Consider the following 27,400-nt stretch of genomic DNA (forward strand, 5'->3'; position numbering starts at 1 on the left):
TTTTTTTTTCTTGTAATGAAAATTTTTAGGATCTACTTTCAGCAACTTTCAATATACTGTAGAGCAATGTTAGCTGTAGCCATTGTGCTGTGCACTGCATCTCCAGGCCTTTTTTTTTCCCCCTCTTTAATCCTCTCCCCCATTTCCACCCATGACCTACAGATGTTGCTGTCTCCCCTTAAGAACAGGACCTCTGAAGGCAGCGTCTTTTCCCATGTGCTGCCCACCCCGGGAGCACGGTCCATGGCTCCACCTGGGGCGCGAACCCAGGACCTTCTGACATGCAAAGCAGATGTGCTAACCACTACACTATGGAGCCACCTTCTTTTTTTTTTTTTGTACTTAAAAAGCAGTTGGGCCATTTATTGGCATTATGAAAGCATTCCTTTAAACAAGGGACGGGACTCTGGACACTAAAGTCTCATCCACTTTATGAAAACTTGAGACCAAACTCTCTCCATCGTCTATATGTAGCTTAATAACAATCAGGAGTAAGAATCTGAGTTAAATAAATTGCACCAAACTGTCCTGCAACAAGATAATAAAGAGAAGTGGGGGCAAAGTTCTTTCACACTACAATGTTTCTGGCACAAGATCTAACAATTTCCCAGCTCAGCACAAAACCACTTCCCATTGTCTCAAGACAGTCATTTAATTATCAATAGTCCATGGACTAATATCATTTTGTGGAAAACAGGGGTATACCCTTTGGCTCTATGCATGGCCTGCAGCTGAGGCGCCAAGTTCTTATGAACCAACGATTGATTGGCTGACACACTCTTAGAGCGCCTTCAGCATTAGGTCTCAGCTTCCCCATCTACAAAATGCAGATCCCTGTGCAACTGTGGCAGGAAAGCGGGAGGAGACCAGCTAGGCTTCCAGATCGAAGTCATAGTGCTCTTCATTGTACTCTAGCACGAGCCATTTGATCCTGGATGAGTCAACCCCGGTGACGAAATCCTTCATGCTGCGCGTGACAAGGCTGGTTTAGGTGACCACGTCGGTGACCACACGCACGTGGCCCTGCTCCACAAAGGCCACGGTGGCCTGGAGGTGATGCGCCATGTGCAGCTTAAGGAGCACGGTGGGCAGGCAGCGGCAGGAAGACGAGGCCATGACGAAGTCACAGAGCTGGAGTGAACCACGCGTGGGCACCAGACCAAGAGCATATATCTTGTCCAGTAGTGCGGCCAAGGCACGCATGCGAAACAGGTCGCCCTGGGGCAGGTCGCACAGGCACCACGCCAGCTCATGTACAGAACGGCTCAGCTGGTGGTAGCACGTGTAGTCCTCCTGCCACTGCAGCGCATAATGCCACAACACACGCAGCTTGTGCAGATTGTGGTCAGTGATTTCCCAGTTCAGGAAGTCCACCTGCTTCAGTAGCTTCTGCTTATGGAATTTAAGCTTTCGCACCATGATTATAGCTGCTAGAGCTGCAGGATCCAAGCCTAAGAAAGCTTGGACTCTATCTTACAACTGGAAGCCTGTACATTTGACCACCTTTATCCAATTCCCCCACCCCCTACTCCTCAGCTTCTCTTTCTGACAGAGAAATCTGTTTGAGGCTAAAAAAGAAAAATATTGAAGGCCTATCATGTGGTAAAAGAAGTAAACTTAATTTTGTATGACTCTAAGGCAGATTTAGGATCAGGATTGAAGCAGTTTATAGCTTGTTATAGGGAGCAACTATAGAACAACAGTTAAGACTATTTAAGACATAGTGAAATGATCTATCCCAGGAGTTTTCCAGGAGAGGCATACAGGCCCCTCTCAGGAAATTACAGAAAGGAGCTCTTCTTGAGGATGGTAGAGGGAAATTGCAAGAGTTCATATCTAAGAACACTTCCAGTTTTCATCATTTTTGATGTTTTTCAGCTGAAAGATATGGAGAAGGCATGTGCTGAGTTTTACTATATTTCAAACTTCAGGGAATGGGGGCTTGATTTACCCATGAAAGAGAAGTAAATATATGTGTGTATATATATATGCAGTTCTTAGGTACAGCCAATGATCTATAAAGCTCTGTATGTAGGTTATAACTTTTTATAGAAGCTTCTAGATATTGAATCAATTAATTGAGAAATATAATATCAGCCATTTTTTTTGTAGTCAGTTTTTTCTAGTACTTTTCATCTTTAAATTCAGCTGTATGTCTATGACTCTATGAATAACTCTCTGGCCTTTTAAAGGAAATTTATCTAGTTCTATGCAAACTAAGTCTCCAGGCAACTAACTGTTCAAGAGCCACCACAAAATGAACAAAGCAATAATCTTGCAAACTATCTAATTTATGCCAAGATGAGGTTACCTGTGCTTCTTAAGAGCCTTCTAGGTCTTAACCTTTAAACTAATCTGAAGGAGGAAATAAATGTCTGGTGTGACAGTTTTCTTGAGGCATTGCTATCTGGTTGTTTAGCTCGTTTCAGGGGCCAAAGAGGCTAGACATGACATCTGGGAGGATTTTCAGTCTTATTATTTTATAAAAGGGAAAGTATTCAGCATTGAAATATAGTCATTAACTATGTAAGGAGAAAGCACTACAAACCATTGTTAGAGCTAAGCATATTTGACCAATGGTTGCTGGAGGGCATGAATGTGTATGTGTATAGAGCATCAACTTCTGTTTCTGCGCGTGCACTTGGAGAATTGTGTTGACTTCATTATGGGATTTCCCAGGTAGAAATAGTAAGTGATAAAGAGCCAGCCACCCATGCACTACAGATGCTCTTTGTCTTGGGGAGGCAGTAGAGTGACTGAACTCAAATAGTGAATAGCAAAACAAAGATTCTCTCTTCCTGGAGGGTGAGACCCAGTCTTTCTGAAGGACAGATGAATAGAGAGTTCTCTTCTTGCTTTTTCAGCTTGCTGAAGATAAAGGAATTAGGATTTTATAACCATTGTTTGATTTTGCTGCTTTTTGGTGGGGGAGATGTTTAAAGTTGGTAACAATGTTGTGGTTTGTAATAGCCGTGGAAGTTCTTTCTGGGGAAAGGAGAGTGGTCCTCTCTGGAATCGAATAGAGCTCTATGATGTATTTTTTTTCTTTCTGGAAAGAATCTAGTGAGTTAACCCTTTAAAGTACTCAAGCTGAAAATGTGAGTAAATTTCTGTAGGAAACAGGGGAGGGCAAATAAAGTGCCAAGAGTATTTGTACTACGTTGCTTTACAACTGAATCCTGGTGAATCTCTAAATAATTATGCTGTAATTAGTAAAATAATCCAGATAATGTATGATAAACATTCTAGAAAATACAGACTAATCTGTAGTGACAGAAAGCAGATCGGTGGTTGCCTGGGGAAGGTGGGAAAGGGAGTACGGGCTTACAAAGGAGCAGTGGGAAACTTTTGGGGGTGATGAATGTGCTGATTGTGCTGATTTTGATTGTGGTGATGGTTTCACAGATGTATGCATGTTTCATAACTCATCAAATTGTGCATTTTAAATATATGCAGTTTATCATATGTCAGTTTTACCTCAGTAAAGCTTAAAAAAAAAAAAGAAATGGATCCAGGGCAGCATTTATCAAAGGACCCTTTTTTGGGTTACAGGGAGGCTGCTGAAGACTTGTATATGTGTTAAGTATGGATATACACATCCTGTTTAATGTATTTCATGTTTCTTTAGGAGTCCATAGAGGCTACTGTATTCTGTTGAAGAAGATGTCTAACAGTAACACTACTCAAGAGACTCTGGAAATAATGAAAGAATCAGAAAAAAAACTGGTGGAAGAATCTGTAAACAAAAACAAGTTTATATCTAAGACTACAAGTAAGGAAGAAATTGAGAAAGAGAGTGAAGATACCAGTTCACGTCAGGAGACACAGGTGAGGACTAGAAGTACATCATATGCACACTCTTTATACCTGAACAGAAGTGTCATTGTAGGTGGCAGTGGGAATCTGTAGGAAGCCAGTCACTTATATGAACACTCGATTCTCCCTAAAACCCCAACTTTAGCTCTCAAGAAATATCTTCTTACCTTTTTGTCATGGACTGACTCCACAGTAAAGTCTAAAGAAGACAGAATGAAATCCCTAATCCATTGGGACCTGAGTTACACTGGTGTTTACTACATTTTGATATTTTTTAACTCAAAAATTAAACTGTATACAAATACATATTTAACAAGTCATGATATGGCTCATATAAAAACTCTTAAAACTAGAGCTTCCTGGCTTTACATACAGTGTTAAATTCATATCCTGGTTGTGTTAAAGCAGTCAGCATTTTCTGGGTCAGAAATAGTCTCTGAACTTGCCACTTAGTAAATGTGAGTGAAAGGAATTTTACTCTTTGGTTGCCATGTTCTTTTCCAACCAAATTCATACTGCAATGCAGATATAATGGCAGTAGACGATGGCCAGCCAAGCTTCCTCCAGATCTCCTCTTTGGTACCCAACCAGCTTAGCTTCTGAATCTCCTCTAGTCTACCTGTTCCAGTCTCTTCTTCTCTGGTCATTGCTGGTTTTCCTCTGTTACCCAAGCCCAAATTACATAAATCCTTACCTTCATGCCCAGGGACGAGAAAGGTCTTTATTATATGCTTAGGAGATAGACTTAACTCTAGTAAAGTATTTTAAAAAGGAATAGCAACAGTATTTTGGAGGGTCTAGAGACTTGAAGCATAATTCTTATTGACAACCCAATACACCTAGGCCTTATCTTCTTTAAAGATTAAAACAGCAACAACATAAAGAGATGAATTAAAATCAAACAACTCTCTGAAATATTATGTTCTCTAGCCGCCTGCTTTTCTTTCTTTTAACAATTTGCCAGATCTCTGTCCTGGCTCCTTTTCTTTTCATTATCTTTTGCATGTGAGTTGTCATTCCCTGCCCATCCTTCTAGAGTTTGTAGAGACAATCTGCCACTGTTCCATCCATACTTCTAGCCTCCACTGATACCAATAATGAATTTTAAATCCTAAGGACAGATAAGTAATGAATGTTTTATTATGTGCTGGCATTTTATGTGGAAGATAATAGTTAAATGAACTTTTGGGTCCAAGTTACTCTGTTCTCAGGAGACTATTTTAAGTGGTATTCTGAACTCTTGCTGCATGTACTTCTTGAAGATAGACAGAAAAGAAAGGATGTCTGTAGCTTTTATACTCCTTATGGATGCTCACTTGGTTTTAAAATGTCTTCATATAAATATACAAATAGTTTGTGTGGGAACCGGCCTCCCCTCTGACTCCTTTTGCTAGTGCTATAGCCGGTGGAGCTTCTGCTGCCATCTACTGGAGCTTCTGTTCCTTCTACAAAGTCTTCAGTTTTCTCCACCACCCTTTGGAAGCCCTCTCTTCTCTACCATTTCCCAGCAGATCATTGTGTCCCTTCAACAGCATCAAAAATTCTGTTCTTTCTATATTCCTCCTGACTGACACCCCAGAAGTCTCTGTAAGAATCTTACTGATGTTGTCAAGGGAGTACCTGTTATGAATTGGAACTGGAAAGTTTGTGGAAAAGGAACTTTCGTTACTTGTACTGTGTGAGACATGTTCTTGGAATCAGCAGTTGGAATTCAGAACATCTTTTGGATGGAAACAGTGCTATAAAAGGCAGGTTCTGAGATTCAGTTTAGAATGGGCAAACCCTGGCTTAACACATACTGAACTTAGGTGGATCCTTTAACCATTTGGGTATGGCCTCTTAGCTGGGCTTCTACCTTTAAACTTGTAATCCATAATCCCTTCTGATTCATCTACTGTACTGCTTTAGAAAGATAGTTGTGAAATAAGGATGTGATTGTTAATTCACCTCAAACTTTTTGTGTCTTCTAAGTACCAGATTTGTCAGCATGGCATATTGTGACCTTGTCCTTTACCTGCTATTCATCTGCCTCTGGCATCCTAGGCTTCAGCATTATGTGATTCCTGATTCCCTATTATAAATTTGACTGAAAAGTTTGGGGAAAGCATGCTTTTGTACATGCTTTCTCTGCCTGGATTGTCCTCCTTGGTATTCTTTCCCTGTCCTCCAACCCCTGACCACCACCACCACCACCCGCCAGTATCTAATACCTATTTATCCGTTAAAACTCAATCCAGATGTGTCTTTCTCCAGGAAGCCTTCCTTCACAACCTTACACAATGCAGATCTACTTTGTATAATTCTTCAATTAATGTCTGTCTCCTTTAGAGAACTATAAGCTGAATGAGGCCCAAGATTAGGTCACTTTGGGCTTAATTAACATTGTACCTCTAAGGCCCAACACATTTCTCTGCAGATACTCAGTATTTGTGAATGTATGAATTTGTGAATTGCTAGGTCTGAGTTAGACACTTGAGCTGTGTACGCCTACAGCACTCCATGAGTGTCTCTGTAATGCTACTTAATATACTATGTTGTAATTGTCTATTTGTCTATATTCTGCAGTAGGATTGAGTTCCTTTTTGACAAGGTTTTTGTCTTTTATTTCTGTATCTTCCAATAGTTAGCATGGTGTCTGGTACATATTAGGTTTTCAATATGTGGTTGACTATTAAATGAAAACTCTCCATTTTTGGAAATAAGATTTGTACATGTATTGCTAAGAGGGTTATAAATTGATATATCCATTTTGAAGGGTAATTTGACAATACTTTGTAAAATTTTTAAATGGACTACAGCTATACTTTATTTGTGGGTACATTCAATGTTATGGTCATTGAAGCATTCTTCATACAAAGAAAAAAATTAGAAACATCCAAATGGTGCAATTTAAGGGACTAATAAAATAAGTTATGGTATATCTACATAATAGAATACCACGTAGCCATCAATGTTAGGACATCCTCAGCTACCTGGGACCAGGCTAGTCCTCTGTCTTATTTCCCCTGCCCCACCCATCAGACTCAGTTCTCTCATACCCCAGTGGCAATGAGTTCCATTTCAATTATCTCAGAAGCCCTAAGTGCCTCATCCTATACATAACCCTACCCAATTTCTTCCCCAGAGCCTCCATTTTGACTTCTCAGCTGTTGAGAAACCTAATCAATTAATTAGTTGTTCCTTCCCTCATCCTACCTCAACCCTTCATTTTTTATCTTCCTCAGGCTTCTACCCTGCTCCTTACCCACTCTCCTTACCCTCTCTTTGCTCTGGAGGTCTTGTCCATATTTTTCTTTCTTCCTTCTTTTTTCTTGTTCCATTTTATATCCCTAATTGAGTCCATCTATAAGAGCTACCACCAGGAGCTTAGGACTGGGTGAATTCTCATATTCAGGGCAGGAGTCAATTGGCAGAGTCTTCATCATTTCTGCAGCCATTGGAACAGGTGTTTTGGGTATCTCAAATTGGATCTCTGAATGTGTCGTCCTGTAAAGATGTTATTGTAAGTGATGCTTAAGGGTCATGTTTCACATCCACAAGCATCCTAACCAAGGATTCCATGGTTTATTCAAAAGTACTTTTTATCAATCTGTGAAATAGGCCAATCAGTCAGGGTCTTCTACTATTTATCTACATGGTGAGTAGTGATTTGTCTGTATGTGACCTATGGTGCCTTCCCTGTCATAGTTGCTAGAGTTGGACAGGGAAATAACCACACCAAATGGGTCTCATCATAGTTTGGCTCTTGTAATGGTTTTACACTTAGTGCTTTTTCTTTGTAAACTTGTATTGCTTTTAACTTAAGTGTTGATTTTCCCCACTTTTAATATTTTCTAATCTCCTTCTAACAGAGACGGACATCCAGCCATGGTCATGCCAGGAAAAGAGCCAAGGTAAGAGCCCTTTCTCTATAGCTTCTTTTCTGGTGCTGTTTGTAATATGTTTCACAAATGAACTTAATCCCTAATATCTAGTTTATTTGGATTATATATAAGCATTTTTTTTGCCTGCACTTTGTTACCTAACTGTGAACATACATACACACACCCACACAGAGACATATACACACACATTTCCTATTGGAACGTCTGACTTTATTTTTCTCCATTATCTCTAGTTCAGTCACAGTCTGTTTCTGATACCTGAAAGGATACCCAGCCAGAGCTTCCCACAAAGCCTGAGCAAATTGGTATTGGTTTTGCTGTAATGCCAGTTTCTTTGCTCAGCTCTAGCTTCTCAAGGAAAATGGCTACTATATCAGTCTTACTTTTTCCCCCTCAACACTTTTTTTCCTTTGTGAATTTTTAAGATAAATTCTGCCCCAATAGTAGAAATGACTCAAATTTTGGACATCTTAAAAATACAGTCATTTTTTAGAATGTTTTACTTTTTAGGCGGGGGCAGGAAGGACTTTGTTTTTAATCATTGCATGATAAAATTAACACATCACAGATTATTTTAAACAGTGTTATTAGAAAGGACTGTATATGTTAGTGTGTGATAGGTTATGAATTTTAGTTGGGGAACAGTAACATACTAAACTTTTCTTGCAGTAGGAAGAATTACCACCAGAATTAATAATTAAGGTTATCCACCCTTTTCCCCCGGGAAAATAATGGCAGAATTTGGGAGTGGCCCAGCCTATATGTGGCTTGGGTTTGAAGAAGGCCACAATGTGTAATAAATTGACTCCATGTCATGCCTTACATGGCCTAATCCACAGTGATGGGCTTGACATTAAAGTTCAAACAGAACGTGCTCACTGCTACTTTACACTTCCTCCCAAACTTTTTGAGTTAAGTAAGACAGTCACTGTCTCCATTTTACAGATGATGAAACTTGGGTTTATAGAAATTGAATGAGTTTGACAGAGGACATTTATTAGTAAGTGGCAGAGGTAGGCTTGAAGTCAGTTCTTTAGACTTGCAAGTTCTTTTCACTATACTGTACTACCTAGAACACACATACCATGTTTTTTGCTTTTGTTTTCACTATAAACCTTGATTTTATTATAAGAACTCTCAGTAAATGTTTATAGGTAGGTTTCTAATGAGTCACTGTAATTTTTGTCTCTGGGGATCCCTAGGAGAGCAGTGATTTGCGAAGTGGATTTCAGATCTTTTTGAGATTTTCTAGCCAACACAAGTAAACCAAGTGGATTTGCTTTTTATTACATTAATTCCCAAATATTAGAAAATTTTCTTTCTTTTTTTTTCTTAAACACTTCTTTTCATCCCTTGCCACTTAAGGTTTAGAGTCATTTAGCATTTGTTGTCTACTGTATGCAAGGTGCTATTTACAATATGTATATTTACATACTTTATATTATCTAATTCTCACAACAGCCCTTTAAGTATTTTTATCCCAGTTTTATTGAGGGAAAACAGAGACCCATAGAGGTCAAGCTCAGGGTTTTGTAGCTCATAAGCACAAAACCAGGAGTTGAAATTAGGACTTCTGGCTCCACTAAGCCCTGCTGCTGTGTATTCTCAGTAAACTTCTGAATCTGAAATTGGAGCACTGGGCTAGAGAGAGCGGAGAGCTAATTTTAGTGGTTTTCCGATCATCTGTTCAAAGTAGCCATTTTGTTTTTATATGTCTACTATTATAAGCAGGAGAATTATCTTCAAGTAAATCAGGAACTGGAAAGCAGGAACTGTTTAAAAAAAAATCTGTTTAACGGAAGCAGCAACTAACAGAGTCAGAGAGGATACCTATCATTCAGCCAAAAGCTTTCTGAATGTCCACCAAAGGAATGTATATGTGTTATTTGTTTCTTCTCAGTCTAATTCCAAGCTAAAGTTGGTACGCAGCCTGGCAGTGTGTGAGGAGTCCTCTGCCCCATTTGCTGATGGGCCATTAGAAACCCAGGTAGGTCATTTGTAAGAATAAGCATATAGCTTTTGAGTTTGGTAGTTATGTGGTAAAGTATAGCAACCGGAGCATCAACATTAGGCTTGGAAATCAGGATAGGAGCTTCAAAACAAGCCATTACAGTAAGGTATAGCATGAGTGAGAACATAAAGTATGGTTCTTCATACCTGGACTACCCACAGTGATGCAGACAAGGAGCTCCCAGGGCTGGATCTTGTTTTCCCACCCACACTCTTTCCCTCTGGTGGTCAGAACCATTTCCATCCAGTCCTTACACCAAGAACAGCCATGTAACTTGAGCTCTCCATTTGGTAGGCAGTGATTGTTGGCAGAAAAGGCCTGGCCTCTACCCTTTTGGCAGAACAAAAGCTAAAACAATTTAACTAGCAAAATACACTCTTCTGTAAGAGGATGCTGCCCACCCCAAGATTTTTCTTCTTTGCGATTTCAAGGGGGTTACAGGAGAGTTAAAATCCTTTTCCTCCTTTGATTATATTTTTCTTTACCCTTGTCCAAGGATATAATTCATTTGCACATCAGCTGCCCCTCTGACAAAGAGGAAGAAAAGTCCACAAAAGATGTCTCTGAAAAGGAAGACAAGGACAAAAACAAAGAAAAGGTCCCAAGGAAGATGCTGTCTAGAGGTGAGAACTCTTGTCCTTTCTCATCTATCCTAGAGTCTGGCTCTGCAGTGCCCTTTCTTTACATCTTAAAGCCTGGCACCCACTGGCCTAACAGTTCATAGTGTTTTGCTGACTTCATGGTTGCTTGGGAAGGTACCCAACTAGGTAACTTTCTTTGCTACTTTATCAACCTTGACTTAGGGGCTCACATGCCACAGAGAACTACTCTATTAACATTGGTGCTACCCATAGGAGGACATTGTAGTCAATTCTGATTTTATTTTTGCTTTGGAATGAACAGTGACATGGATCATCACTGGCTACAGCTCCTCCAGATACCATTTATATTTTGATTTTGGGATGCTTAGAGTAATTTTTTTTAACAGTGCAGATTTGCTATTATTATTAAGCTCTCTTTGGTTTTAAACTTGGGCTGATAGCAAAAAGACATGATCCATAAAAATGATAGTTGAGAGGGAAAAGGCAACCTTGGGATTAAAATTTTATAAATAAATACAATAATTATAAATAATATAAATAAATACAAAAATTATAAATAATCAACATTTGAGCATGCTTGCTGAGGTTCTGGAAAATTCAGCCCTAAATGCCCTTACCTGGAATTTTATTTTCCTTAACTAGAATAAAACTGGCTTTGTTTTGGTCAGGGCATTTAGTAAATACTTATTGATGGTAATATTGATACAACACTATGACCCAGATTCTATCTTTTATAATTGTCATGAGGAATCATTGGGGGCTGGCAAATCAAAGTCATTCCGGTTTTTAAGCCAAAACCCTTGAAGTTTGATTCTACTTTCCTGTTCTTATCTCTCTTGATCAGGTTGTGGGCTTCTGGTTGAGATTAGTTATCATGCAAGGTGATAAATTTTAAATTTCTTTTGTTGTGCTGGTTCTAGACTCCAGCCAAGAATATACGGACTCCACTGGAATAGACCTACATGAATTTCTTGTTAATACACTGAAAAAGAACCCAAGGTAATAACGTGATTTGATGGAAGGGGAAAAGGGGCCAGCTACCAGAAGGATATCCAAGAGGCCAAATAGCTTCTCATAGTTTTTCCATTAGAATCTAAGATGCCCATCCCCCACCACCATGTATAATTTTATGTTCTGTGAGGGGTTCAGAATACCCTCATATTGAGGTTTCTGCTCTCTGAAGAGTTGAGAAAAATTCTGTGGAAGAAGAATGCAGAGACAAAGAAATATGAAGGCTTGGGAGTACAATTACAAAGCACAGAAGAAAAAAATAATTGATTAGTGCATAAGCTAAATCATAATTACAAATTCTATAAATAACCAGATGGACTATAGAGTAATGATTAAATTTATAAGTATAAAGAATGTTATATGACTATGACTGCCCAACAGAATTAGTTTTCTGATAAAACAAAGTACATGGTTAGGAGGATCTGCAAAATTCATACTTGATTATTTTTCTTCTTTAAAGTAACATAAGACAGACCAATGAGGCTCAGCAACCACTGCATTTTGGTCCTTTGTTGGGGTTTGGATCTATCTCTCCTTTCAGCTTCTATAGTGAGCAGGTTGTGTTCTCAGTCCTTGCTTTGAATGTTTATGGGAGGCTGCTTTTTGTTTTGTTTTAATCTTTTCTAAACAGGGACAGAATGATGCTGCTAAAATTAGAACAAGAGATTCTGGAATTTATTAATGACAACAAGTAAGTTACTTGAATTAAATACACATTTAGAGGTGGGAGGGGCATTGGAAATCAATTTAGGTACAATTTTAGGATATCCCTCGTTCATCTTTCCCTTAAAGTAATTACTCACTGAGAACCAGAAGGAGTTGGGGAGAAGTAATCAGAATGGATTAAAAAGTATATGTATGAAAACCAGGTGAGGTTTTTAAGTTATTGCAAAGACTTGAGTTGAAAAGAATTTATGCCTTTTCAGCAGCTAGCCTTTATCCCATATTTCATTATTCTTAAATGTCTTCCTTTTTTCTTTGTAGAATATCATCCAGCTGGGTGAGACCTAGGACTTATGGAGTAGTCTTAATGAGGGTAGTGAGTCAGAGTGATCTACAAAATACTATAGATAAAGAAGCTGAGAGAACCTTTTTGGTTCACATTGAGTATTTTTCTTATATCTGTTTCTCCTAAGAAATTCCCCACTTTAGATACTTTTAAGATAAATTACAATCAGCTGTTATTTTTCCTTATTTCACTTTTTTCCCATGGGTTTCCCTTCAGTAACCAGTTCAAGAAGTTTCCTCAGATGACCTCATATCACCGGATGCTATTACACCGGGTAGCAGCCTATTTTGGAATGGACCACAATGTTGATCAAACTGGAAAAGCTGTCATCATCAACAAAACCAGTAACACAAGAATGTAAGGGAGGAAACCACAGATTAGGAAGACTTTCCTGGGATAGCCTTGGGGGGTGGAAGAGGAAGGTCATAGGATCAAGATGTCTCTTTCTGGAGAAGGAGGTGTTGGGGGCGGGAGGCTATATTATCAATTCCTACTCTTTGTGAGGCCTTGGAGATAGATTCTAGAGGCACTAGTGCTTTGTGAAGACTGGCCCTTGGACTTTCTTCACCTTTATTGATAGGGTAGGTATAACTTTGGAGGAAGACAAGTTATAGATGGATAAAGAACAGAACCTGAGGATTCCATTAAAACCTTCATGTGACTCCAGAAATCCCCTGAGTGGGAGTTGTGAAATTTAAGAGGTCCACTTCCTAATAAAAGGATTTTTTCCTCCTTTCCTTCCACATTTCTTTTCCAATTGTAGCCCTGAACAGAGGTTCTCAGAACATATAAAGGATGAGAAGAATACAGAATTTCAACAGAGATTCATTCTCAAGAGAGATGATGCCAGTATGGACCGAGATGATAACCAGGTGAAGAATGGAAAGGGGTGGGCATATAGATTGCAGTAAGAGAAACTGGGAGGGCAGAAGAATTTTTTTGGGGATCAAGTACGGAATTTTATAGTATGGAAAAATATATTGAGCTATACTGAGTTGGCTTTGGCTTAATGTTGAGGACTGACTGCACTTGTTGAGCTGAATGCCACCCTCTTAGCCCCAGAGAGACATGGTGCTGAGGTTTGCTGGGTTTTCTCATTTGGCCTGGAACTCCCTGGTTCTGCCACTGACTTCTGACTCCACGTCATTTTGGGACAAAGCAAGGTCCCTCCCTGCTTCGGCCTTGATTCAGCTGCTGGCTTCATCCTTTTTTTCTTTGATAGTTAGGGATTTCTTTGGGAACCACCCAAAGCTACTTTATCCTACTTCCACTCTTATCCTAGCTCAGGGCTAGCCATGAAGTGGCAAAACTGTGATCTGATTTACCTACTTATAAAGGTGTCTCTGATCCCTTTCTGCAAACTCCTCATTCTTCTCCCAACTCCTTCCACCAAGGTGAGTGAGATAATTTGACTTTTGATGCTGGGAACCTCAGACAGTATCCCATTTTTGATCCTCTCCTGTGGGAATAAGAAGTGAACAGTCTGCCCCATCCTTTCATTTATAGGCCTGGTTGTCACCCTGACTTCGAGCACACCCTTCAGGTAGAAAGTAAGTGATTTGAGGGTTAGTTTTCCTAGCCACATATAGAGTTTAGATACAGCCTGCTTTTGCTTGGCCTCCATAGGAGGTTAGGTGGTGAACCAGGATTAAGGTTTGAAGAGCATGGTTGGGTAGAGCCAATATGAGTCTTAACTAATTAATGATAATTATAATAATATCTCACTTCTAGAGTCAAAATTAATTTTCTAGGGATACTGTATGGTCTTGAGACCAGGACTTTTCCTGTTTGTTACTTGAATATTTGAGGGAGTCCTTTTGAGAAAAGTGCCAATATCTGTTTTGGACAAACACACTGGGTCTGATCGAAAAGAATAAAATATACAAAAAGACAAAATTTAAAAAACAAGAAAAAGCCTTTCCATCCTGATGCCCTTCTCTCCATTTTCCCAAAACCCTTTTTTGTGGATCAGGAATTATTTAGGCCTAGAGGCACATTGGGGCTGAGTGGAATCTGTCCTTGTTTTGAAGGTTTCATCTCTCAGCTTCAGGCTTGATTCATAGTAGGTTAGGCTCTGTGCACTTTCTGTCTGTGATATTAATAATAAACACAGTAATTGCTATTTTACTGAGTGTTTTCTCTGAACTAGACTCTGTTCCTAAAGCATTATATACATTATCTCTTTTAATGCTTTCTACAACCCAATGTAGATGGGGGTTATTAGCCCCACTTTAAATGTAAGAAGACTGAGGCTAAGAGATGTTATACACCTGAAGTGACATTATTCAGAGGTGGCAGAGTTGAGATCCTGCCTCACCTCAAAGCCCATTATGCTCTTTGTATTCTGCCACTGGTTTACCAGTGCTAGAGGCTGAGGACAATGTAACAACTTAAGGTCCTGTGTCTTCTTGAAATGAGATTTGTAAAAGGACATTTGGTAGAATTTAGGTTTTTAAGGCTAGTTGAGAACTAAATCTAGTCAAAAGTTGATACTCCTGAAGTTATGCCTACCTCTGGAGATTGGTGAAGATCAGGAAGATCAGCCTAGAGCGTCAGTCTTTTTAGTTGCTTCATTCGAAGCTTTCAAAGCCTCTGGATTGAACGTCGGAATCATTTATAACCTGATGACATTCATTTGATGGGTTATCTCCCGCAGAGTTCCATGCCTTCAAGAGCAGTATGGAAAAGGACACTCTGTAACACCTTACCCAGAGCAGTGCTCACAACTCACAGGCCAAGAGAGAAAAAGACAATGTTGGAGAGTTGTATGGTAGACTAGCCAGAGGTGGGGATCTGTCCAGCCATTCCCTCTGGTCATCTGACTACATTTCTCAGAGAATATAAGGTTCTCTATCCTCCATGTCCTTCTTTTTCTTTTCTTTCGCTCTTTCTCTCCCCTCCTTCTAGTGTACCTTTTTATCTGTTCCTTTCTCTGTCCATCCTTCTTTCTATTCTATTCTCTTTCTCTTTTCCTCTTTGCGTTGCTCTGTTCTCTTTCTTCTCTGTTTCTGCAATTTCTCTTTCCCTTCCTCCAGGAGCTATAGTTAAGATTAGAAAAAATTTTTAAGTGTTGAGTTTAGCTTTGCCCTTGGGATTTCATTTCCAAGATCCTCTTTGCTGAGCTGCGTGTGACTTGGGTCTTCAGGCCATGGCATTAGTGACTAAAGAAGGGATAATATCAGGTGCTAGATCTATAAAACTCTTAATCTACATTAAACTCTACCAAACCTGTTTCTTCTCCCTCCTTAGCTTCCTCCTAGCCCTTGCTTTCCCTCCAAAGCACTATTGTTTATTCCCTCAGCTATTCTCTTGACCCTCACTGATTGGAGAGTACCTGATTATTATAAGGAAGTAACCCCATCCTTATAGTTGTTGTTCTTGATACTCTGAGGGTGGGGGTGGGGAGATGGAGAGGCCCCAACCATCCAGGAAACCTGATCTCCCAAACTGCATGGTCAGATGTACCCAGTGAAACCTGTCCAACACTGGAAATTTTATTTATTTTTTTTCCTTTTTTTTTTTTTTTTGACGGCAACTGTAAACTCTCCCGGTTTCTCTTCCTTGCTGGTGTGCAGTGAGCTTGCAGTACGAGGAGAACTTAACTAGCTTAATTCTGCTCATCGATCTAGATCAGAGTTCCATTGCAGGATGGAAGGAGGAGCAAGTCAATAGAAGAGAGAGAGGAGGAATATCAAAGGGTCCGAGAGAGAATATTTGCCCGAGAGGTAAGTGTAGCTTCTGAGAGTTGTCGGCCCATAGCTTTTAGCTCTTAATCTTTGGATTGTGAATGGAATGAACCCTCCATAAATGTTTTGTTGTTGTTGTTTTAACCAAAATCAGCCAGACCCAGATTTGATCTCTAAAATTAAATGCGGTTTATTGGGAGCTATAGATTTTTAACATATTCTGCCATCTGGCATCTAAAGAGAACAAATGGAATGGCTGAATTTGGTGGATATGATTAGATTGAAAATAGAAATGGCTTTGGCAGGACTTAAGGAAGGGCTCTGAATCTTGCCTGTCAAACCCTCCTCCTGCTTACGCTCTTTCACTTACACAATCCATTTTAGGCATCTTTGATTCTAAGTGGAAGACTTAGTATCCACACAGCCTGTACAGTCATCTTGTTTGGCCAACCTTGTTTTTAGGATGTTTTGGTGATTGTTAGAACACAGATCTGGCATCCATTCTCTGAGCTCCACATTCCACATGCACAGATGGTACCATTCACTAGTCGTCAAGTCTCTAGCTGAACAGAAAGCCTCTTTCTTCCTATGTTTCTTACCTTGCTTCTTAGGATAGGACTGGCTCCATGGGCCAAAAGGCAACGTGAATCATTTTAGGCAGCTTTATTCTTAAGAATTATGGCCTATATCAGATATACTCTGGTGACTTTGCCTACCAGACTGAAGAGAAATATGGCAGAAATTCAGGAAAGACTGTAGATAGGCAAGATAGGAACAAATCAGAAAATGTAGGATCCAGATAGCAGCACCATCTTACAGTCAAAGTAGCAAACAAAGAAGGAAGAGCCAGCCTTCCTTTATTGTCAAAAGATAGCCAGTTCTAATCAGTATATTTAGATGGACACCACTCTCCTCCCATTTCCCCACTCTTCCCTCCATCAGCAAGACAGAAAATATATATCTCTTCATCATCGCCTAACTCAGTAAAACAATGTCTCCAGCTTTAAGAAAACTGAACTGTTTTATGAACCAGTTCCATTGTCTCAGGAGACCCAAGTGTTACAGGGATCCTCACTTGAGACAGATATGTGACAAACCTTCTGGCTCAAAGGAAAAGGAATCTTTTTATCCTTCTGCTACATAGACTTACATTCTGAGTCAGAAAAATCCATCCTTCAGGTTGTCCAATCATAGCTAAAGAGGGTTCTCTAACCCTTACCTGCAAACCAGTTGGGTGGAATGAGAGGAAAGAGGTCATTTGTACATGGCTGTGGCCATTGAAGACCCTAAATTATAGACAGAGCAGGTTAGTGATGATAGTAACAAACACTTACATATCTTTCAGTGCTTACTATCTTTCAGACACTGTTTGTAGCACTTTGCATAAATTATCTAATCCTCATACTATATTTATTTTCCTCATTTTATACATGTGGGACTGAGGCATAGAGAAGTTAAGTAATCTAAGATCACTTAATGAAAAAGCTGGTATTTGAATTCAGGCAGTCTGGCTCCAGAGTCCATACTCTTAACTGCTAAAGTAAACTACCTCTCAATAGCTTGCTCTTCTCTGAGCTCTTTAGATTAAGGAGTTCCAGTGAGATCATAGCATAGCTATATGTGATGTACATCTCTGCTTCACTGACACATGGAAATGACTGCCCCACCATGCCAGCCATTGGCAAAGCCACAGATATTCTGAAGGTACAAGCAACTTTTAATAGGGTATTGTGGCAAATTATGAACAGCACTGAAATGTATCTACCTACAACCATAACAAAGTCAAAGTTAGCTCTTCTGTCCTTATTTCTCCTGATTCCTAGTCTCTCAAGCCTCTACAAATATATGTATTCTTTGTTAAATCCTTGTGTATTTATCATTTTCATTTTAGTACTTCCTAACTCTTGCTGTGGTAGAGGCATCAGGAATCTCAGAAGGTCTAGACAAGGAAAAATGACCAAAGCCCACCATACTTTAAGATTACCATATGGAGAGGAACCTGGCCAGTCAAAGGGAGATGATTAAGAATGGAGCTGTAGGTTGGGACAGAGAGGAGGAAGAGGCAGACCAGAAGAAGGGGAAATGGCAAGAAGGGTATTTGGATGGAAATGTTGCTGCCACAGACTTCTCTGGAGCCTGAGCTGCATTTGGGAAAACAGCCCCATAGAGGCTCTGCTCTGTGTGGAGCTTATTCTGCTCAGAAGCTGGACACTCTTGGTACCTTTTTCTAAGGCTTGGGAGTCCACCATAATACTTACTTCACTCAGCTCAGTGGCTTTGTCAGGAAATGATCCCCAAAAGGAATATTTTTAGGCTTTTAATTTTCTCATTTTTTCTAGGCTCTGAAAAGTACCTGCTCCCCAAATTTCTTACTCTCCTTGGGTCTCAGGTCAGAATGTCATTCATTTTGGCCAGTGTAGAGGATAGAAATGGAATAATCATTGAAGATGATTTCCAAAAAAACTAAATTTCTTTCTCTTGTCTCCCTTTTCCCTACCTTTGAATGCATTCTTTAGGACCAAGCACACCAATTATTATGCTTAGCTTAATTCTAGAGAGAATAAATTTAGAGCAAAAAAGGAAATAATAGTTAGGTTAATACTTTCCTCTTCCTCCTTTCCATACTCCTACCTTTATCAACCTCTCTTTAAATACTCTGTGGGAAGGCTAAGAAAGCTGAATGCTCTTTCCTATTAAAGGTGAGAAGTCAAGTTGGGTGTGTGGGTGTGGGTCATCCTGTCCCTGCTCCCTCTCTCCCTGTTGGGGGGTGAGCTTGGTTTGAGGACTTTGGGTATTCATAGCATCATGGACACCCTTTTCGGTTATGCCATGCTGTTTTCTTATAAGTTATTTTCCGTTTTCTCCCCCTCACCTAGACTGGCCAGAACGGATATCTAAATGACATCAGGTTAGTACCACTTAGCATGTTCCCTGCTTCTCATTGAGCTTTGTCAGTGAGGTTAATATAATCCTGTAATGATGCTTTTCTTTGATGTTAACCAACAGACTCTCCAAAGAAGCCTTTTCTTCTAGCTCTCACAAGAGAAGGCAGATTTTTAGGTACCTCTGTGTAATCTATATCTCCCCTTGTTTTTATTTTGTTTTGTTTTGTTTTGCTGTAATCTTTTCAGCGGAGTGAGTTTGCTCCATGCATGGCTGCTTGTGGAATAATTCAACTTGTGGTATTTGCAACACTGGATATTTTTCCTAATTTAAAAAAAAGGCTCCTGCTTAGTGGTTTTGTTTTTATTGTTGCTGATTTCATTTTAAGTCCTGGATAGGTGGTGAAGGGGACCAATCTGGGATAGGTACTGTTTCCTCCCAGAAATTTGCTAGAATTGGGCATTTTTGGAAGAATTCAGCATATCTTAAGGTAAAAGAATGGCTATCTTCTAGCTACCTTTTCTGAATCTATGGAAAGAGGTGAAGAGCCTTATCCCTGACTCAGCATAAGGAATGTTTTGTATCTTTAAGAAAGAATAGTACAAACATACATATAAAAAGACATGCAAACGCCTCTGTCTATGTAGTTTTCTCTTTTGAGATCATGACTTATTTAAGATGACTCATTTCTGAGGCCCCCACAAGGACCTCAGAAAGGACTTGTCTGCCTTAGGAGGGACTTAGATTATATACTTTATATGATTGTCCATGACTTGCTCTTAATGTTGGTGAAATCAGCTATATTAACTTCTCCAGTACCTAATAGTCTCCATTTTCCACAAAGCAGTCATGAGATTATCCCATTTATTTCTTGAGTCTCAGTCCCACCCCAGTGATTACACAAAGTAGTGATGAGAGAAGCACTACTTTAAGACCTTGTCCCGGCATCAACTCATTTAAGTATATTCTTCCCATTTACCATAAAAAACTATAGTGCACAGAAAGCCCTGAGTGTTTAATACTAGGATTCAGGTCTAACCCTCTCCAAAGAGTTTCTCTCTTTTTGAATCCTAAGCTTGATAGGACCTTATTAACTCAGATTAGTTAGAGCTCTCATTCCTAGTACTTCAGTTGTCCCTTTCCTATTGCCCCATTGTCCTTTCTAAAGCTAATCAAGCTGTGGAGATTGGGCTAGTCAGAATTCCCGTTCTTGGAATAGAGGATTTATCTCCTTTTCCATATCTCTGAACTTTTTTTCCTAGATTTTCTCACCCTAAGGTCCATCTGAAAACCTCACACAGAGAGGGCTTTATGTTGGTGGTTGCAGTCATGATAGAGTCCCCTTAAAAAAAAAAAAAAAAAAATTCCTGTCCTATATTGTACATTTCGGAGTCAAATCATCTCAGAATACCTATAATAAACAGGAGTTGTAAACTAACTTCTACGTGTGACTTAATGCACAGTGCTTTACAATTGTCAAAGTATACTGTATCTGATTCAGTTCTCTCATTGTTCTAATTTGGTAGGCTGGTTTACACGTAAAAAAACAGAAGCAGAGAGATTAAGTGGCCAACCCAAGTTTTCATGGCTGTTAGTACTAAAACTGGGACTGACTCTTTGTCCAGTGTACTTTTCATCACATCACACCAGCTCTCTACAAACATCATCCCTTCCTCTCTGAGTAGTGTTCCATTTGGAGCCCTAATTCAGATTCACTGCTAGGAATGATGTCCTTATTAGTGCTGTGGAGCATCAGACTATATCAAACTGTGCAGATAATAGCTTGAAAGATCTAGTGAGCAGGTGCAGCGCTGTCCTATCTAGACCTTTTATGCTGCTGCTTTCCATACTGGGTTTTGATTAAACATCTAGGTCATTTTAATGCAGCTCCATAGACTCTTAAAGGGTAACTTCTTCCTCTATTTGGGTACTAGTCAAGAACTCTAATGATTAGAAGCTGATCTTCTGTAACTGCTTTATACCTTTCTTCCCAAGTTTGTGAAACAACCACCCTATACCAGATTCCCTCAACTACAATTGGCAATAACTGCGACAACTCAGTTCTTTGGAAGATTCTACTCTACTGATAAATACACCAGTGAGGGTTACTGATATTTATTGCCACCTCTGCCACAGACCTCCCTACCCATTCCGCAGACCCAGTAACCGTGCTTTTAACCAGCACTAATCTACTTGTAAAAACTAAGTTGGTTCTGATTTCACAGAAGTATGAAGTGTGAATGTTCTCTGTCTTTCACCCGCATCTCTCAAACACACACCCAACCCAATCCTGTGCTCAGAGTTGAGTCTGGTAGTTTTCCCTAACTACCTTATTTTAGTGAAGTGGAAAAAGGCATGGCTAGAGATTGGGTTTAGTTGTAGAAAAGGAAAACTGATCTCTTTCCTGGTCAAGACTCAACTTAGGTTCCCTACCTCTCAGGGATGTAGTATAACCCAGATTAATCAGAAGATCATCAGACAAGCCACAGCTTCAATACTTGATCATCACTGTCTTAGGGAAACTGGATGAGTACAGCTGCTACTTTGGCTCAAGCTTCCCAGGGTGTTTGGTTTAACATTGACTCATTCACTGTCCTCTGGTAGAAAGGAAAGTAAATGGCAGAATTGTCCTAATAAATAGTAGAGTGTTTGATTTAGGTGTAAAAGGCCATTAGGATTCGTCTTGTAAAATTCAAGCTCTAATGTCTAATTAGCAGCCTCATCCATTGCCACTGCTGTATCCCCTTACCACCCATCCCCGCCCGCCCCCGCCTCCACACCTTTACCAAGTCTTCTCAGTAGACTTGCCTTTGTCCATTGAGACAGAGCTGCTGGTTCTCACTTGAGATCTGGTTCTGTTCATGGAGAGTCCCTGATTTATACTTCTTTCTTGTTTCCCATTCTACTTTTGACATCCCTAAGAAAAAGGGGTAAAGTCTTGGAGAAACAGGAATATTTTCTAGCCCTCTATTCTAACTATATAGAGAGAAGCTTTGAGGTTATATATGTATCTACTTGGAATTCAGAGAAGAATTAACATGTCCCTAAACAGCTGTGCCAGTGTGTTCTTAGCCCACTATGATTGGCTTGGCTAAAAACTAAAATAGTGACCCTAGCATATATTTTGCCCATCTTCTCTATAGTACCTTCAGAGCAGATATTCTAGTAAAGAAAGGTATTTCTTTATTACCTCCTTAAGGAAAATATCTTCTTTTATTAGAATGACTCTGAGCCTAGTGTCTTTGAAGCTACAGAGATTGGGATGGGGTTTTCTATTTGCTTTAGGTGGAATGGTAGTAAAAAGAAGGGAGCCCAAGCTATCATGAGTTTTTCTCAATTGCTCCTCAGTATACATACCAAAATCTTTGCAATTCTTGTTATTTGGTTTCCTTAGATCATTGGTTGTTGGAGTTGAGGGACGTGAAAGGAAAATTCCTGGTTCTTGGTTGCTTACTGATTAAGAAACAGTAAGAGCTCAAGACTTAGGGCTTTTAGGCCAACCCCATCTATCTTTAAGGAGTACAGCTATCTGTAATCACAGGCAATGATTATGGCATCAGCATAACCCTGATATTTCTAAAGCAGAATAAGAGAGGATGAATCCCTTTTCTCTATAGGCTTGTGCCTTGCCTAGAGTAAGAGGGTTATTAATATGGAGACAACTAGGCACAGTCCGCCCACTACTGCTTGCCATCCAGGGTCCCAAGGGCATATTTGCTTGATCATGCCGAGGACTTCAGCCCTTAGAGACCCTGGAACAAACTGTTCCCAGATACCAATACAGAACTTCCACAAAAACAGGTTAGATCAAATCTGGACTGTCAGACTGAGTTTCCGGAGTGCCCATTTAGCCCACTATACTCCTCTTCCCACCCCTGGAACAGTGGCCATAAGTAGCACCTCTGCTGGTTAGACATATATTATGTGGAAGACCTGTTGTGGGATTTATCCATGTTATTGGCTACTACTGCCTTCTAGCACTAGTAACATCCAAGAGTCCTTTGTTTTAAGGACTCCCAGAAGGAGCTGGTACTCCTCTGCTCCCCACTATTTCCTGCATGTGTGGAATCCCTGCAGTGGGGCGTTGGGAGGAAGAGACCACAGCCAATCTCAGCATCATGTATGTGGTTTCCCATCCACCTCTGGTCTGATGTATTGAATTAGTTGCCAGTGCACTGTCTTCCAGATTTGCCTCTGTGCTCTTTGTTACTGTACTGGTTATTGTTCTGTCTGTTCTCATCAAGTCTTGGTTGGCCAGCCAACTAACAAGAAGTCAGTGTTCATCCTTCTCCCACCCCCAACCCTCACCCCTTCTTTGTTAATTGAAAGAATAGAAATGAACTCTCTCCTAGCCCTTCTACAGAAGTGGTAGGTGGGGAGTGCTCTGACCACTATGGTCTCCGCAGGGGGAACCGTGAAGGGCTGAGCCGTACCTCAAGCAGCCGCCAGAGCAGCACAGACAGCGAACTCAAATCCCTGGAGCCACGGCCTTGGAGCAGCACAGACTCTGACGGCTCTGTCCGGAGCATGCGCCCCCCCGTCACCAAAGCCAGCAGCTTCAGCGGAATCTCTATCCTCACCCGGGGTGACAGCATTGGGAACAGCAAAGGTGGCAGTGCAGGAAGGATCTCCAGGCCAGGTACTAAAGCTTCTCACCTTCCGTGTCATGCCCATCATTTCTTGCTTGTCTTTTGTAAAACATCACTGATACTTAACTTTTAATGAAACACTTGTCCCAATATAGCGTTCTAGAAACCTAACACAGCCAGCTTAAGCAGAAATTTTATTTCTTGAATTCATTGTCATTTTGAGTCCCCTTTCTGATTTCCTTTTAAGTCTTCTTTTCTAATTGGAAAAAAACTGGGATTAGATTATTTTATCTGATTTCCAACTGAGGTGTGACATCTCTATCAGCCTAGGCTCAGGTTATATATGAAGATGGGAATGATAGCTGCTTTAATTCTGTGACCTCTGAAATTATAAAGAGGGTTCATAGAGCAGTGGGAACCCTTATAGTTTAGCTACATGTGATTAATTGGTAGCAGCCAATAGACTAGAACTTCAAGTGGTACTGTTGTGGCTGCTTCTCTGGAGCTTAGTCACTGAGAAGGAGCATATATTCCACATGCCAGGTCTGTAACTACCCTTTAGCTCTCTTGATCTTCTGTGTAATCTCCATCTATTCCTGTTGCACTCTTAGCAGAGGGACATTTAGCTCTTTATACAAAGTAGACCTCTATTTCACCATCTTCCTGCCTTTGAAGAATTGTTTGACTCTCATCCCAGAAGATCCGTTGATCTAGTCCTCAGAAGACGTCAGTGGTGGTGAAGATTTTGTCTCTGACTATTGGGTCTCTGCTGCCTTTCCCTGTTACCTCCTTTATCTTCTTTTAATTATGACATTAGCTCCCAAACTGGTTTCCCTGCTCCATCTTTAGCCCTTTATAGAGCCAGTTTACCAATCTATAACATAGATCTAGTCAAGTCTTTCCTCTCTTAAAAAATTCATGTTTCTACATTTCCCACATAATAAAATCCAGATTACTTAATATAGCCAAACTTCCCGACTCCAGTGTGCAATCTCAGTCTCATTTTCAGATAGTCATCCTCCTCTAGCCCTCCATCCATTTCTTGAATATGACATTAGCTTTGTCCTCTCTCAGTCTGACAAGCCTTCTATTCATCCTTCAAACCTGTCTCTCCTGCCACTTCTTTAAACCCTTCCCCCTAACCCTTCCAGGAATTATTGCTTCCTCATCTTTAGTTTTATATAGCTTTGTTCATATCACTGATGTACCCCTTTTCCTTATCAGATTGTAATCACTGTGTGGATGTTCATCTTTTGTCAGAAGATCCTGTGCTGCCTAAGAGCAAGGACTGTGTTCCCTTCACCTTTTTGTCCTCAGTTCATTATACAATGCTTAGAATATAGTTGATATTCAGTATGAGTATTTTGTGTGAATGCACACATGACTTGGAGAGCTTGGAAATGGGGAAAATAGTTGGATGAAGTTTGTGTGTATTTGTATGCACAGGCATGTGGAATATATGCTCCTTCTCAGAAGAGGCAAGGTTGCCTTCTCAGCAATTTTTGTGATACTGCAAATTGAGAAGAAATCAAAGAGAAGACCCAGCTCTAAGGGACTAGGAATCTGTACTTTCCCAGGAAGCAAACATTCATTCATGTTTTCAGCTATCTAATCATGATGGAGAGACTCTATGCACTTCAGGGGAGGCGGCATAACAGCCTCACATTTTGTTCCAATTCCAAAACTGAACATTGAGAGTCAAGATGACTACTGTTTCTAGGGAGCAGAAACCTACTAAGATGAGGACTCCCATCAGCAGGGCAGCTGAAATGCCTCCATACTAATACGTGGATCTTCCTAAGACATTTGGGGAAATGAACAGAAGGAGGGTGAAGAGAAACATCACGGAAAAACTAGAGCCCTGCAGCTGGGCCCTCTAGGGGTGGTATGTTTATGACTTGTGCTCATAACTCTTGGTGGGTTCCCTCTTTGCCTTAGGTATGGCACTAGGTGCCCCAGAAGTGTGCAACCAGGTCACCTCATCCCAGTCTGTCCGGGGCCTTCTCCCTTGTACTGCCCAGCAGCAACAGCAGCAGCAGCAACTTCCTGTTCTTCCACCCACGCCTCAGCAACAGCCATCCTTGAATAATCACATGATCTCACAGGTGAGTCATCACTCAGTGCCAGAGCCCCCTCTGCTCTGAATCAGGCAAGCTCAGGAAGTAGTCATGTCTCTTGTTCTGTGGGTGGCAGGAAAGATCTGTTTTTGGAGGCATGGCACTCTCTCCCCCATTTCTCATTCGTTAGTTGTGGGGAAAAAAGAGTAAGGGTGAAGGTTTGACCAAAGTGCTCTTAGTAGAGTCAGTCTGGGAGTGTTTTGTTTTACATTTCTTCCTCTGCCTCCTGAGAATTGTCGGTGGGATCTTTTACCCCATTCCACATTTCTGCTGTCCCCCATCTCCCTCTACACCTTTGTAATTAGCAAGGTGATTTTGCTCATTATATCCATATTTGGTGAAAAGATCACAGTTTTCACCATACTCTGACTGAATATATTCATGTGACTGTAGACCTATAAATAGACATTTATGTTTGTAGGGGTTGGGAGGAGAGGAAGTAACACTCAAGACCCCTGCCATACCTATGCCATAAGGCACAAAACCAAATAATGCTCCCCTGTCCTCAGTCTACAGGGTCTAACCTAGCACTATACTCCCTGTTGTCTTTGTTTCTCATGCCATCCCTTGGCTATGTGCCAAGCTCTTTTTTCCTTCTGTTTATGGACGGGTAGATGTTGATACCAGCTAGAATGTGAGTGAAGTTTTCCTTAGGTTGGAGACAAGTCATCAGCATAAGAATCAGATCTCATTCTAAATGGAACCTCAGTGTTTTAGGTTTAAAAGTCTCCTTAATACCCTGAGGAGAAGGGCTTGGAGATTTTCATTTATTCTTTTCTTCCATGAGTAGAGCTCTTCATGAACAGAGCATATGCTTTATCCTGAAGTATTCTCTGGTGGCCAGGAAGCCCATGCATCTGTGCTCTTTTCTGCTGCAGTTTAAGTTCTTGTCTCATCTCCCAGGCTCCCTCATCTCCCTGCTTAGTTAGTTCTGCTTGGCCTCAGATGTATCTCTTCCATAGGTTCAAGAAGCAAGTCTCAAGCACCCTAGAAACTGAAATCTAGAGTGAAAAGACCCAGAATGGTCCAGTACCTCACAATTCAAATATTCTGAAGTGAAGCTAAAATAAAGAATAGTGAAGATCTAGGAAACCCTGCTTTGTATCTTAATGTAACCCATATGCATATCATTCCAGTCCTTCATCTCAGTCCCTATATCAGTTTCTTTATAGTCCTGACTTACTTTCTTTTTCTACCACCATCTGCTTCATTAAATCTCATTCATTTCAGCTTACCTCTCTCTATACTGAAACATAACGTGTGCTTTTCCTTGTCTGTGTCTTAACTGAGGCCTCTAAGTGGGTAAACTCTCTGCTTCTCCTTCTTGCTATCTCCTATTATGTTTCTGTGAGTGTATGTTTCACTTTTCTAAGACTCCGGTATTTTTTTGAGTTTCCTAAAATGTGTGTATTTTAATAGTCTTGCTCCCTTTTCTCCCTTTTAGTCTTCCATCTGCCTCTTCCTTCTATCCACATCTAGAAACAGACAATAGGAGTGGGATAGGAATAATGAGATAAATAACCTTTTGGGACTGAAAAAAAATTAGAATGTCCAGTTGGCTGGCCCTAAATCTCAAACTTTTACTCAGATTCTGTTCCTGCTTCTGCATCATGAGGGTCAGTGAGTCATCTGTTGGTATTGACTGATCTTCAGGAAGCATGATGCTAGATTAGACCCTGTAATTAGGGACAGGGGAGTATTATTTGTTAGAGAGATCTCTGCTCCTTCTGAAATTTATTTTTGAGGTTAGTAGTGATCACAAACTCCAAACCAGTCTTACCCTGATTAAGTT

At 40.3% G+C, this 27,400-nt stretch overlaps 1 protein-coding gene and 1 pseudogene across 15 annotated transcripts in view; one reads left to right on the forward strand and one right to left on the reverse strand.

The window, feature by feature from the left end:
• Positions 1-328: 328 nt before the first annotated feature.
• LOC111729697 lies at positions 329-1,996 on the reverse strand (annotated as a pseudogene).
• Positions 1,997-3,593: 1,597 nt separating this feature from the next.
• The window catches only part of R3HDM2 (R3H domain containing 2), a 42,711-nt gene continuing 18,904 nt past the window's right edge, over positions 3,594-27,400 (forward strand). For 5 of the 15 annotated variants that reach the window (XM_023520686.1, XM_023520682.1, XM_023520683.1 and 2 more), the window contains exons 1-13: positions 3,594-3,828; positions 7,668-7,709; positions 9,601-9,687; positions 10,208-10,334; positions 11,234-11,312; positions 11,956-12,015; positions 12,550-12,690; positions 13,097-13,205; positions 15,963-16,058; positions 18,896-18,927; positions 19,026-19,079; positions 23,309-23,541; positions 25,430-25,596. In XM_023520686.1, coding sequence (XP_023376454.1) covers positions 3,664-3,828; positions 7,668-7,709; positions 9,601-9,687; positions 10,208-10,334; positions 11,234-11,312; positions 11,956-12,015; positions 12,550-12,690; positions 13,097-13,205; positions 15,963-16,058; positions 18,896-18,927; positions 19,026-19,079; positions 23,309-23,541; positions 25,430-25,596 — 1,392 coding nt within the window. In that variant the 5' untranslated portion in view covers positions 3,594-3,663. The remainder of the gene's footprint in view (positions 3,829-7,667; positions 7,710-9,600; positions 9,688-10,207; positions 10,335-11,233; positions 11,313-11,955; positions 12,016-12,549; positions 12,691-13,096; positions 13,206-15,962; positions 16,059-18,895; positions 18,928-19,025; positions 19,080-23,308; positions 23,542-25,429; positions 25,597-27,400) is intronic. The other 10 variants (XM_023520687.1, XM_023520690.1, XM_011375612.2 and 7 more) reach the window with 7 other exon arrangements.

The sequence above is a fragment of the Pteropus vampyrus genome, unplaced genomic scaffold (genome assembly GCF_000151845.1).
Source record: "Pteropus vampyrus isolate Shadow unplaced genomic scaffold, Pvam_2.0 Scaffold276, whole genome shotgun sequence".
Taxonomy (NCBI): Eukaryota; Metazoa; Chordata; class Mammalia; order Chiroptera; family Pteropodidae; genus Pteropus; species Pteropus vampyrus.